Source organism: Lampetra planeri, unplaced genomic scaffold (genome assembly GCF_965212315.1).
Source record: "Lampetra planeri unplaced genomic scaffold, kcLamPlan1.2.h2 scaffold_1984, whole genome shotgun sequence".
Lineage (NCBI taxonomy): Eukaryota > Metazoa > Chordata > Hyperoartia > Petromyzontiformes > Petromyzontidae > Lampetra > Lampetra planeri.
In genome coordinates this window covers 3402-17838 of record NW_027614738.1, presented here as the reverse complement: position 1 = coordinate 17838, position 14437 = coordinate 3402, and the positions used below count along the sequence as shown (strand labels likewise).

At 42.7% G+C, this 14437-nt stretch overlaps 1 protein-coding gene across 21 annotated transcripts; it reads right to left on the bottom strand.

Moving 5' to 3' along the window:
• Window positions 1–3671: 3671 nt before the first annotated feature.
• Window positions 3672–12206, bottom strand: LOC144740236 (muscleblind-like protein 1). 21 transcript variants are annotated; one of them, XM_078623089.1, is made up of 9 exons: window positions 12039–12203; window positions 11680–11904; window positions 10510–10749; window positions 8946–8999; window positions 7133–7286; window positions 6154–6189; window positions 4684–4775; window positions 4316–4360; window positions 3672–3728 (listed from the first exon to the last, which is right to left on the bottom strand). In XM_078623089.1, the coding sequence occupies exons 1-9, from the start codon at window positions 12105–12107 to the stop codon at window positions 3672–3674; spliced, it is 972 nt and encodes a 323-aa protein (XP_078479215.1). In that variant the 5' UTR covers window positions 12108–12203. The 21 variants fall into 21 exon arrangements, with proteins under 21 accessions (XP_078479215.1, XP_078479216.1, XP_078479218.1 ...); XM_078623090.1 differs by having other exon boundaries at window positions 4316–4342; XM_078623092.1 differs by lacking the exon at window positions 4316–4360.
• Between the last annotated feature and the right edge of the window lie 2231 nt (window positions 12207–14437).

Here is a 14437-nt window from a genome sequence, read left to right as displayed (position 1 = left end):
CCTCCAGAACTTACGTCTTCATGACCGTGAACCAGGAAGCCGTCTTCTTGAATAATCCCGCCCACATTGTCTCTCCACAATAAAAAAAACCAATGCAACAATACAATAAAAAAAACCAATGCAACAATTTAGCATACAATTAATAAAATAAAATACAATTTAGCAGGACAACCTTTTTGCTTGAGCAAATCAAATTTTGTTTTATTTAGATTTTTTTTCATCCATACAGCAAGAGTCAATTATGGCATCAATAAAATGTGCATAAAGAAATCAGACATTGTTGTGTGGAAACTGTTAGCAAATACGTGATTGGTGGTGTGCACTTACAAGTAAAAAGCAGTAAAAGCATCCGCGTGCCCCCAGCAGGGAAGAGACACATTGGTTCCAGACGTGACACTGTCTGCCTGCTTTGGAGAATATGGTGCTTTGGTTTTATAGCGACTACACAGCAGCCTGGGGTAGGAGTCAGAAACACGCTGACAGCGACTGTTACATTCATTTCAAAGACGAATTTGCCAAATGTGCATTTGGTGTGTTTGAGCCTTCACCTGCTGAGTGCACAGCCATGATAGCAGGAACAACGTTCTGTGAGTCAATGTCGGCTAAATATATGGCTCTTAAATAGTATCCAGGGTGGATGAGTGCTAATATTTGATCGTTTAAATAACAGGTTTGCTCGGAGAGTATTTCATTACACGAGAGTCAGATGACTTGTTTTTGAAGTAGTATTCCTGCCCGCTGTGGTCTACTGTACGTATGATTTAGACAAACTTGTCGTGTATTCCGTTAAGTGAAGGGTGGTATCTTTCCTTATATATCTACGCAGTTTCTCTTGTTTACATGTTTGTACTTTTACATGCAGTCAAATCAAAAAACTAGAATAGAATACATAAAATGTGAACAGGTTTCATGTATCAGACTGTACCATGGGAGCAGCATTGTGACCGAGTCCAGCAAATGACATCATTTGCTGGGTGGAGTTAGCAGGACGTGGGGACTTCGATTCCCCCGTGACATTCCCTGGCGATACGAGCCACTGATGAAATGAGACAAAAAGCGCGTAGTCTTCTCTGAATGCATTGGCCAAGAAACTAGTGCCCTTCTTTGCAAGCAATTTTAGCTGGTCGTCTAATTTACGAATTTAAATTAATCTAACAAAATTCCTTATAATTATAGATCTTTTTTTTATTCAAAATAATATCTCAATATGATACACATTTTTCTCTGTTCATTGACTATATACAGAAGTGCAAAAAGTCAACCTTCGTCCCTTAGGTTAAAACTCATCATCTGCAGCATTTCTGACTTTACCTGCCTGGGAAAGTCTTCGCTCTCTTGCTCCTAATCTCATTCTCCACCAATAATCCAAACACCCGTCAACCTCACTGCTTGTTTTGGCCTGACATTCAGGGCAAACTTAAGAACTCTTCAAACAAAAGTACATATCTTTTTGAAATGGATACAGTAGAAAAACAATCTTACTCTAAAACATGGACAAATCTACATTTGGATATACTTTGATAGAATATATTTTCAAACATGACAGCGACGTGTTACAAGGAAAGTCGGTTAAAACATTACTCTACTCACGTCATTCCTTGTATCAAAAGTCTGTCATCCACAAAATGAACTGATAAGGGAACTAAAAGAGGCATCCAGATATCTGAATGAAGTGAATATTTAAAACTGACTCAACACATTATCATTTATGGTTTGAAAACGTTATGAATGTCATACTACCTCAAAAATCTACAACGGCTATATCAATGTTGTCAAGTAATATATAGTAAGGCAAAAAAAAAAAAAAAAACAAAAGAGAAAAATCTACAACTACATATCTCAAATAGGTTCAATCCTTAAGTAGTACATAACACATAAGTTCAATGAAATTTAAGAGCGTAATTGTTACATAGAGAGATAGAACAGAAAATATCATAGTCGGCACGTGAGATAACTATAAAACATCATTGGTGTTCTTTATCTGCATGGTGATTGAAAGTACATTTGACTGGGCTGGGGCCCGTTACGTGTTATCTAAGGCTTCGTTAGGTACGTTACAATCGGTAAAGACACACAACGCCTGTGTGACAACAGAAAGCGCTCGTAGATCTTACGGATAAATGAAAGAACAGAGACGTGCTCCTCTGTCGTTCCGGAGAAATCTCCGACAGCTTTAGTTCCTGTCGTCCAATCTACACACCGACGAGGAACGTTTGCGCGTTGCTCGGAGGCACGACATCATCTCGCGATGTGTTATGTTTACTTAAAAGCAAAAGTTCACTCGGGTTTGGTTTGTGACATTCCATCAAACAATCGTTCAAGTGATCATGGGGGTTAAATGACCTAATAGACCTTTGGGTCTGTTCTTTTCAATCCTCATCGACACATTGCTCACACGTGCTGCTACAGACAGTTAAGAGTTGCCCCCTCTTTAAAAGCAGGCAAACAAAGTAACACAATGTCAACAGGAGCGACGCCCTCTTCCTCACCTGGCTTTAGAGTCAATGGACTTTTGAGCAACAACTTCCTCCTGACAGACAAACACAGCACACCTATGCAAAGACAAATTTAAAAAAAAAAAAAAAGAATTTTTTTTTTTTTTAATCTACAAGACAAACATATTTTAAAAAAATAAAAATTGCCAAAACCCTCAAACTAAAACCGATTAATTAAATGGAAAAAAGTAAAAATAAAAAAATAACTGAGATCCTGAAATCAAAACAATACAAAGAGCCCTACAAACTCTTCCCCACGGTAAACAAATAACACTGCTGAGATAACACTCTGGTTTTAGCTGTATGGCCTCAGGGGCACATGGCGAGGGTGAGAAGAACTAGCCTGGCTGTGCTTTCAAGGTACACAGGTATGTTGGTTTTTTACGCAGAACATTCATATGTCCAAGACCCTCATTTCAACATCTAGTTTTACTAGTCGCTGTACAAACACAATACTGTACATGCCTAATTCTTTTGGCGAGTAAAATTCCTGTTAAAATTATTGTGCCTTTCAGATTTCATTGCATTTCACGTGTAAACTATTAAATATGGCTGATTATTAAAAACAAAACTTTTTTTCGTCGTCATTTAAAAAAAAAAAAAAAGGAAACATCTTGGTCTATTTTACGTACCAGCACTGTAAGTTGCTTTCTATGCAACCATGCTCTTTGACCCTCTGTGCGTGTAGTAAAGAAAAGAATCGAAACAAATCCGAGTGCGATAATGAAGTTAGACACAAAAGGTGAGCACTTTCCGTAGAGGGAGACACACTGAACCTGTCACCAAGACGTCCTCTTCTCTCAGCTGGATGTTGAATTTTGCAACAAATTCTTCTTGACATGAATGTGTGGGCAGATGGCGCAGATCGCATGTTGCACCCTTGATGTTTACACGTGTGATGACACCATCGTCATGGAGCGGTTAAGAGATGGCAGACCCTCCTCATCCACTTTTCTTAACATTCTCAAGGTTATGTAAATAAAGGCTGAACTGTTTTGGCTTGGACGGTGCCAGCACACATTCATTTGATCTGGAAGACACAAAAAGAAGGATTTCATATGAACACACACACACACACACACACACACACACACACACACACAAAACAACAACTGAGAAGAACTCTAAAGCAGAGCGACAACCAAGAAGAGAGGAACTCACTGTTCTTCAGAGGAACTACATTTGAGTCAAGTACTTGTGACTACTCAGATGATCTGCAGATATTATTGGAATCTGGGGGTAGAAAGTAGACAACAGATCAGGTGACACATTCCAAACTGACAATACGAGCACAGGACAGCAGAGAGATGAGACAGCATCCTCTTTCGTTAACATACGTTCCCTGCTGGAAAAGAACATAGATGACGAGATTGGAGAAAAAAAAAAAAGCTGTTTCGGCACATTGCATTGTGTTGGTAGAGGTGGATTAACGGGAAAGATGTGGGGGGGGGTGAAGGGGTTAACTGTCAGTGAGTCTACTCCCCCATGCAAATCTAAGTCCTCCATGTTGTTGACCTGCACACCTCAGTAAAATGCAGAAAACCGTATTCATCCTGTTCTTTCATGGGCCTTTTCATCACCGTAGCTGCTGACAAAATCCAATCGTTTCAAATATTCTTGCTTTTAGAATTTCACTGACTGTGAAAACATCCACGTGGAACATGGTTAAAAGCTTTGTTTTACTGGCTGGAAGCAGCAGCAAAAAAAAAAAAGGGAAAAAAAAAGCCAAGCACCCAAGGGCACAGAGAGCAACGGCTGCGCAAGCTGTGCGAATGGTTCAAAAAAAAAAAAAGGGATGAACAACGCGACCTCATACATACCAATTGCATGTATTCGTTGGTAGTCAACTTTGATAAGGAAGAGTCCTCAAAATGGGAAAGGACAAAAAATCTGGGTTACAATGAGGACACACATTAAATGCATCACAGTATGTTTGTCCAGAAAAGACAGAGATCAACCAGGAAACGCATGAAGCTACGGGGAGATTAACAAGTTTGATAGTATGTGTGTGTGGTGTGTGCCTATAACTGCATGTTGGACTCTGTGTAGGCCAACAAGAAGGAGTACCATCCATCAGTGCAACCCACCCCTTCATGGAAGACACGAGCACCCCTAGATGGTCCATGTGCAGTGAAACACAGGAGCAGAGAGAGAGAGAGAGAGAGTGTGAGGCGGTAGAGGTGCAAACCTGATTGGTGGAGGCGGTTGCGAAGGGAACGCTTGTGGCAGATGTGGTGGCTGCAGACACAGTGACTGGAGTACCACCGTGCATCATGGGAACTTTTTTGGGGGGAAAGTCATGTAAGCAAAAATATGTCGAGGAGCTGTATAGCCACATACACACCAGGCAGAGAGAGAGAGAGGGAGGGAGGAAGGGAGGGAAAGACGGGGGAGTGGGGGCGGGGGGAGAGGGAGGGGTAACAGAGGGGTCGACTGAACTGGTTCCCTTTCTTCTGTCTGTGTAATTCAATTCCTGATTTGTGTGTTTCATTAGTCAAACTTATCGGAGCAACATGTAGGATTCAGGGCCCCGCTGAGTGGAACATTAGGACAGAGGGTGTAGCAATGTGCGGACTGTAAAGTCCATCGAGACAATTGTAAATTGTGATGTTGGGCTATCGAAATTGAATTGAATTGAATTGAATTGAATTGAATTGAATTGAATTGAATTGAATTGAATTGAACATGAACACAGTTCACCTGAAAACTAGCAGCCATGATGTTCAGTGTCTTTCTGCAGCAGCATAGAAAAGAAAATGTTATTGTCTATTCTGGATGAGCTGGTTAGTTAGTTAGATATCAGCCTTCATTTCAGAGACTTATCACATGTCTACTTTCATATATGAGAAAAGTGTCACATGGATGAAGAAAAAGAGCTTTTGTCCACTCTGCACCTTTTCCATGGAATGTGTTCCAGAAATACTGAAACCTAACTAAGATCGTTTCATTTTAAACCCGACTCCAAAACATGCCCATGTTTTCTCACAGACTGCTTGTACATTCAATCATTTCCTTTGTCTTCTGGTTGAATTTTCCCTAGAAATTGAGATTTTTGATGTCAAAGGGATTTTCCCGGTTAAATAAAGGAGATACATACTTAGGGACCTTCTTGCTATGAGGTAACTGTGCTAACCACTGCACCACTGTGTTCTTAGTGGGGTTCAGGTGGTAAAATCAGCCCTGGATGCCACTGACTCCTACACATAGGTCCTTTAAGTCACATTCTTTAGTGTCCTGTCACATTTTGGACAGCGAAGATAAGGGAGAAAGTCTTATCGAACTCCCTCCATTTGTAAAAGGTTTAAAAAGAGTTTTCAGTCGGCGTCAGGTTAGATCAGCCAAAAGCCAAGTTGACAACGAGCGACAGAGGTAAGGCAAGTCTACACAGAGGACTTAACAAATCAGATCATCTGATATATGACAGTTAGCATACGACATTTAAACATCATCGTATCTGGTGGAGACGCTCTTGCTTGTGCATAATAAACCAAACTGTCACGTCCTCAAACCCCTTAAACATCCCACAGTAGACGTAGCTGACGGTCATTCTGCCGCACACGGTAAAAACGTGGAGGAAAAGCCGCTGGTTAGACTTTGACAACATGCGTGTCACAGACTGAGGGTCACAGAGAACTGAAGAAGGAAAGCTGGCACCTACCAACGCTCGCTGCAGGTGTCATGCACAATATTGAGCCTGCCCATCATGCAGTGCAACAGGAAGTGGATTGGATATAGGGAAGAGAAATCAAAACAGCCCATCACAAGGTTCGTTAGAGTGAGGGGAGAGATAAGTTGGTGGGGGGGAGGGAAAGGTTAATATCTCTGCACAGTCATCAGTGATTGACGAAGTGATCTCATCATTGTTCATCAAATGACTTTTTCCTGAAGTAAAATGCATATTAATGTGTAATACACAAAGAGCAGGAACTATCAAGTATTAAACATAATGCACACACCACTTGAGACAGAAGTGAGGCGAATGAGCAGAAAAACCAGCCTTCTATTCTGTTGAAACCATGAACTAACACAGCTACGCCCGCTCCTCCCCGTCCCGGCCAAAGCCCCATCTATGGTATCTGATCAGGAACATAAGTGAGCACACAGTCGACAGTTTAAACCAATAATTCACTCACTGACTAACTGACACTGACTTCATGGCTGTACATACTCCACAGGTACAGAGACGTTGGTTCTCTCTCCCTGGTTTGGGACTTCTTGAACATTGTATCATGTGTTGTTTGACAATTATTGTCAGTTGAGTTGAGTTTCTTGTGAAGTATGAAATGTCCTGCCCAAAACATTGTTCTTGTTCTCTCCTCCTTGAGGAAAACAAACCCATTTCTCTGTTCTGGTGGGGTATGGATAGTCCTTTACTACTGTCACTGACACTGACTTGTCTTTAAATCAAAGGGGCCATGCAATGCCATACAAAGCACACGCATCCTGCACAGAGCTGCTCAATGAAATCTAAAGGGGTTTTTTGGTTTTGTTTTCATTTTCTCTGTCTATACACAGCAAAAAAACTAAACATGTACGTTGGATAGTGCTGCCTGTCCAACTCTAGGAGCCACATTAGGTTGTTCCAGATGCCCTCTGGACGCTCAGCGCACTCGCTATGGTTGCTTTTGGAGCCATACCTGATGGGAGGAAAGCAGCCTGCTGTTGAAACTGCATGCTGGCCAGGGCCTGTTGGTACTGGAGCATGCCAGTGTTAAACACAGCAGAGGCCCCATTGGCCTTCTCCAGGGCCGCCCGCTTTGGCAGGGGAGCCATGACAGTAGGGGCGATACCCTGCCCAGCCAGATGAAGGTGAGGTCAGTGAGGAAGGAAAATGAAACACAGTGGAAGAAAGATGGAGAAGTGTGTGAAAAAAGAGAGAGGGTGTGTTGGAAAGAGGCCAAAACAAAAAGAACAAAAACAAAAAAAAGGTACATACATTAGAAGACGTCATAGAAACAGCATTTCAACATCCTTGTGTGTACAACAACAATATCATCATATCATCAGTAGCAAGCAAGCAGCAATCTGACAAGTACTACGCAAGCAGGAGCATGGTGCCTACTGAGCTACTGGTTAACAAGCATTCATGTCTTCAGTGTTTTATCAGGAGGCTTATTTGGACAGCTAACTGTGTGCTTAAGGGCTGACTAGATGCGACACAAGCAAGCATCAATAATTAAAACAATTAGGCTGTTAACAAGAGGTGGAACAGGTAGGAAGCACAGAGAAAGGGAGGCTGCACTGCTAGCTCCATGATAAACTGTGTAAGCCATGTTTAAGTGAGGTTCACTCGCAGACAAATGTCAAAAATGGTCTCAGGCCAAATGTCAAATGTGGTTTAAAAAAAACAAACACCAAATGTGGATTGTTTCTTGACATGAGACCATTCTTGAGGTCTTCATATCCGAGGCAAAGATCTGAACTATCATTTGAACTGTAATCTCTTGTGGTGGGATCACCCCTGTACTGTATGTTCCTCTTAGCCCCACCCTTATCCATCGGACGTGCGCTGGCAACACATACATGCACACAGTTGTTTGCTCCACAACACTGAGTTTGGACGTAAGACGTAAAAGCCATGCCACGATTAGAAAAGCTCTACTTCCCTCACTGACTGTTGTTAAACAGACTACAGGTGATGAATTGATTGTGGCTCCTTCTGTCACAAATCACACACGTAAATTCCATTACTGCGTCGATATTTGCTGATAACACAAGTTACGCTACAATTTTGATTTGATTCCATGCAGGGATGTGCCATCAATCATTTGGATTTGATTGTTGAGACAGTTTTATTGAGACTTTTGAAAATGAAAGCATGTCTTTTTGTGTCTTATGAGCAGTATTTTTTGCTTCACATCATCATGTCCAGGGAGACGGGCTTATGTTTGGAGTTTGTTCTTCAGCTAGTGGTGTTGCGTTGAAAAGGCTCTACACTGATGTTAACGTTAGCATGCTAACATTAGTCCTTATCAAGCTGACCAGACAGGCTTGTCATGTCAGTGTAGAGTAAACTGGAGTAGAGTATTTCATGTTCTTAAGAAACCTCTTAAAAGTTGAAACTGGTATGTGACAGAAATTTCTAAATGAAAAAATAAAGGCGTATCATTGAAAAGACGATGATATAGATTAATGGTTAGAGTTTCCATGGATTTGATGAGATCATTGCTTAACCAATATCAATATAGATTAATGGATTGCTACAGTCCTATTTAAGAGGTGATCCTGTCATCTGCCTTTTTTTGTATTTTGGGAGGTGGGGTTGCGGTCAAAGCGCCCTCCCTCAGGATGCCACCATCATTTCATCACGGCAAAAATGACAGATCAACAGGAGGAAATACATACATTGCACTGAGACATTGACAACAAAAAATAGCTAGATTTCTTTGGTTAAAACACGATTCTACAACAAAGCCACATGCCAAGCTAAAAGGTGAAAGGTCATAGTACCAGGTCAAAGGTTGCGTCGAGGGGTCGCTTCAGTGATTTGACAGCCGACTGAGTCTTAATTAGCAGGCAGCGAGCACATGATGGCAATGGGCCAATGGGGTTCAAGCGCATTAACATAAACCAGCAAGCAGAGGTGCATCATGGGGGCAGCAGTGCAGTTTGGGTATAGGTGAGAAAAAAACAAATAAAAACAAATCATTGGAATGCAATATACAAGGGGATAACAGGACTAAGGCATGCACAGTGTAGAGACTAGCTCTACTGCTCAACAGTTACATGATCAGTAATCAATGATAGCTACCAATCTACATTAGTTATGTCACAGAATGAATGAATACAGAAAATGATCCAGTCGCAACTTAAAGTGGATCTTGCTTATTATATTGGACGGAGAGACAATATGAACTGTTTCACTGTGCACATCCTAGTCAGTGTCACATTATGATGATTCAACCCAAGCCTTCTGCCTCGCTACGTCAATAAGAGCAAGAAGAATCACCAGACTGTCTCGCTGTAACATTATTCACTGTGAGACAGGACTGAAAGCACAAGCAACCGGTTTTACATCATGTCAAGAGGAAGAGAAGTAATAGATAGGAAGCACAAAAACAATGGAGTCACAAATACGTCCAGGCCACCAGTGAGAGGAAAACAGAGGGACTGTCTCTTTGTTTGTGGTCGGGGCCGTTCCATAGAGCAAGTTCAGTAAAAACCCTGATTTCATCCTGAGATGAGGAGAAATGCCAATTTTTCCACATTTCATTGTCACTGTGAAACAGAATTCAAAAAGACGTTTGGTTCGATTCCTCAAGTGAGTTTACGTGAAAATACAATTGAATAATCAAGATTAACATGAATCAGCGTTTTAGTCCCACATAGGACAATTTTTTAAACCGGGTCCCAGAGTGAGCAAATCCATGAAGAAAAATGTGAATCTGTCTCGTTAGATCAAATAAAGTCAGATGTCTGACATCTGGAGACGTCACCGCTGTGTTTCTGTGTTTCGAACCCATACACACATTGCCTGGACCAATGACATCACAGCCCCACCTCCCTTACAACAATGGCGGATGACGGTGCTGCAGAGAAGACTGACGTGATCTCAACTCACCAGACGTGGGACAATGTGGTACATTTCTATTCTGCCTATCTCTCTCACATGTATGACTGGAGTGTTGCACTGTGCGTTAACGCTGGATTATTTGCAGGAAAAATATAAAAAGGTGAGCGGAAAATGTTTTTACAACCAAAAAGAAATGAATCATTTCCGTATGGGTGTGGACGTGGCCTCAGGGTTTCCACTCAGCCTGCTTTCTGGAACTGACCCCTGGGATAATGGCTCATCACATCAGGAGGAAAGAAGCTAAAAGCACAGTTATAATACACAGTTGATGGATTCCTCCTTGGATCATTTCTCCACCCCCCTCCCCGAACCATCATGCAGTAGAATTACTTTCACACATTTATTACTCTTCTGGTTTATGATACAATGAATCACAACAACACGTCAACTCCAAACTAAACAACCCTCTGTGTGTGAGAGAGTGTCGTGTGGTTTGCTCACCATGGCCGCGGCGGCTGTGGCCTGGTTCACCTGGTGCTGTGTAGCCTTAATTTTGGCCTGCAGGTGCGCTGGCGGGTGAAAGTACTTGCACTTTTCCCGGGAGCACCGCCCCTTGATGTAGTCCATGCACACCGTGACGGTGTTGTCGTTGGTGTCGATCATGGTGCTGTCGGCTGGGTGAGCGAAGCGGCAGTCGTTCTCCCCCCGGGAGCAGTTCCCCCGCTGGTACTCTCTGCACACCTACAGCCAGAGAGAGGCAGCACATGACAACATTTCAGGTGTCTAAATGCAGAAAAAATGGAGGGTGAGTCATTGGGATTTGACTGTTCCTCTCCTCTTCCTCTAAATGATCAGGCCTCCGAGCAACTTCCTTTTGAATCTATACAAGTATATACAGTCTACTTCCTGTTTTGTGTTTGAGAAGAATACTGTTTGTTTGCAACATTTTGCTCTGAAATACAAACAGAAGTGGCTTTAAAATGAGCAGCAATGTTTCTGTTGTATCAGTCCCAGACATTTGAAGGTCTACTTAAGAAACACCAGAGGGCAGCACCTAGCTTTTTAAATGCTCATATCTTTTTTATCCTGCTGCATGTGCCCTCCACAAACACTTAAAAGCTTCAGTTCATCCATTTTCTTTTGGTGCTGAGTCACCATCTGAATGCAGGAAATACAACTTATGCTTCTTAATGGTTTGTAGTTGCACTGGTTTGTAGAATTGCGTGCTTTTAGTAGACAAAGGTCAAAAAGCCCTAACAATCACACTACCTGCTGCTGTAAAGAAGGAAATGGGTCTGCTGAAAGGTTCTAGAGTGAAACAATAAATAAAGGAAATGCTGCCACAACACATCAACACTTCTAGTTTTCTTGTGCTATCGAAATAATGACAGGATTTTAGGTTCTTCTCACTTTTTTTAGACAGGATAGATAAATACAATTGATAAAAAAGATGATTATTGTTCAACAGTTAGCATTTTTGCATCATAAGTTTCTTTCTATCTGTATTGTGACTCAGCACATTCAGACGCCAGTTCAGGCAGCAGAGGCCTTTGTTAAATCATTGGTGAAAACAATTATCTTGTTTACAGGCTCATTGTCAGCAATGGCCAATGCCACTCCCACTCAAGAAATAAATCACTGACTAGAGTTCACGGGGGAGGACCTGACTACCTCAAGTCTGTCTGTTCTCAGCAGTTTCTGGGCTGCAGCGGCAGCGGCGTTGGGGACTTGGCTGACGGTGGGGCTGGAGGCCATGAGGACTGGGGTGCTGGGCAGGATCTCCGGGGGCATCAGACCTGGTGACACAGGGCTCAGGTAGGGATTAAAGGCAGCGGCTGCAGCAGCTGCTGCTGCACTGGCGTTGGTGGGAAGGCCTGGGGTCACCGAGAACATGGGCTGGAACACAGGGAGATGGCATGTTAATAAATAGGTATAAACCACTAATTGTGGGCTGTTAGAGTCATATAAAAGAGATGGGAGGGCTGACAGAGCTGTGTATGTGGTGGGTTCAGACGAGGGCGTCCTCTCACCATGGGCGGTAGCTGAGTGCCAGGCATCATGGCATTGGCAAGCTGCATCTGCTGGGCCAGCATGACCATGTTCTTCTGCTGGATCAGGTTGTTCCTGCCGTTGATTTCCAGCTGGGTCTTTAGGTGAGGAGGAGGGTGCAGGTACTTGCAGTTCTCCCTGGAACAACGGCCCTGAGAATGGTACACACCATATGCTGTAGGTCAGCATCCAGAGACGGAGGAACTCAGAAGACCAAGGAGGCCTTAAAGAGGCCATCCATCATCATCATCATCATCATCATCACTCCTCTCATGCCCCCAGGACCACTTTGGGGTTCAGAGCCTCTGGAATTCCCTCCCCCCTGACACCAGAGACATTGTCTCCACATTCATCTTCTGATCCCATTTGACAATCCACCATCTGACATCCTTTGACTTTAACAATGTTTATTGGGTTTGTGTCATTTTGTCCTTATTTTCAAACTTTTAGTAATGTGCCTTTCAGTAAAATGCACTATTGTTATTAGTATTAGTACTATTATTATTATTGTTGTTGTTGTTGTTGTTGTTGTTGTGAGTATTATTATTGATCCTACTCTTACTACTTTTATGACTAATAATAATAATACAGTACACAGTTTACTTGATACTTGTTTTTTTTTTTTTTTTTTTACAGTGTATCTGCTGCCCGTCAAAATTAACAAATTGAAGTAAATGGTACAGTTGGCTTGAAACAATCATAAAAGATCAGCTTCCTTCTGGCGCCCATCAAATTCCATTATGACATGAATCCAGTGTATTAGTGCCAGTTTGTGTTTTGAGGGGACAATATGTTTCAAAGAAAGTCACTACCTTGTTGACAGCAACCTCGATGTCAGGTGCTCACATTCACATTACGTCTGGGCTGAGTCTGGCACTAATTGTTAACAGCTTGCTATTTCTGTCAGTTCTCAGTGAGGATATGCGTATGTGTGTGTGTGTGTGTGTGAGCACCAGGAGGTCATGACTGACACCTATCGTGCTGCTCCCCAGACGTCCAGCTTAGTTCCATGTCTTGCTGCAGCTATAAATAACGTCCACTCATATGATCCGTTTCTATTCTATCAACAGTCATCCGGAGGTCACGCTTCAAAGCGGTCGAATAATTGTCAAAGTCAGGGATCCATGTTTTTTTCTTTCTTTTTTTTTCTCCCCTGACAGCAGCTCTGAGCATCCAATTATACGTTCCGTCTGAAAAGCAGGCTGTCTGGGAAGACGTGACACATTCTAACACAAAATCTGATGTGTAATGAAGGCACATGAGGGAGCAGGTGGTTGCTGCATGTCACGCAGGCAAAAGACCAACGTAAACAAACCGTTTAGGGAAGACATGTATTTACTTTCAGGCCGGGGGCACAGCTGAGCTGAGAGGCAGCCTGCGTTTTACCTCGCTGACAGAGCTGTCCCCACCGGGATTCATCTCCATACTCTGTCATGACTTCATCCCCCACTCCCCATCTCCTTCGCTTTCACTGATACTGGAGCACCAGACAGGTGCAAGGCAAACAGGGGGAGGGGGGGTGAGAAGCACATTGAAATCGCCGGGGCCCTCTTTAAGAGATTTAGTTTTGTCAACTTGGCTGAAGTCGCCGTCTCAACTTGTCACCTGATCTCTTTTGGGAGATTGCGACTTATTTTTGATGATATAAAATTCTAGCACTGACTCGATGTCAGAGACATTAGTTGGCAGTCAGAAGCTGCTGGAAAAAAACACAAAACAGTAACAAAGGTTATATGTCATGATGCTTTTCACATCTATTTGAATCCTAATGTTTTATTGTGTGTGTGTCCTGCCAAAGGCATGCTGCTGCTGCTGAGTGGGGCGTGCGTGCACTGAGGGGTCAGTTGCAAAGGCATGAAGGATCACATTGCGTTAACCCCATGTGACCCTGTTTGTCGGTCACTGAATTCACCACCACAGCAATTCCTGGTTGTGTGTTTGAACATGTGTGTGTGGTCAATGTTTGAGGGATGGCTTTAACTCCTACTTACTAAATTCACCATATCATATAAAGAAAAAGACATCTACCAATAGCAGCCATTTTGAATAAAAAAAAAAAAAACAGACTTCTAAAGAGGAAACGTCGGGCATGAGAGAGAAGGGGGGCGGGAGAGAGCTGGGCTGCGTCAGGGATATTTCTGAACTTGCAGAAGAAGCGATTAGTGCAGGTCAGCACATGCAGGGAAGACAGCGCAATGGAGATGCAGACAGATGGGAGCATCATGTCTGTGGCTGTTTGTTGTGACATCAGCAGCCTTAAGGAAACGGTGTCCACGGCAACAGAGCAGACAGACACTCGCTCTCGCAAACACATGTAAATCCCAGAATCTTCTCGAAAACTGGCAGGCACGTGAACGTAGATAACTGATACAACTAGACC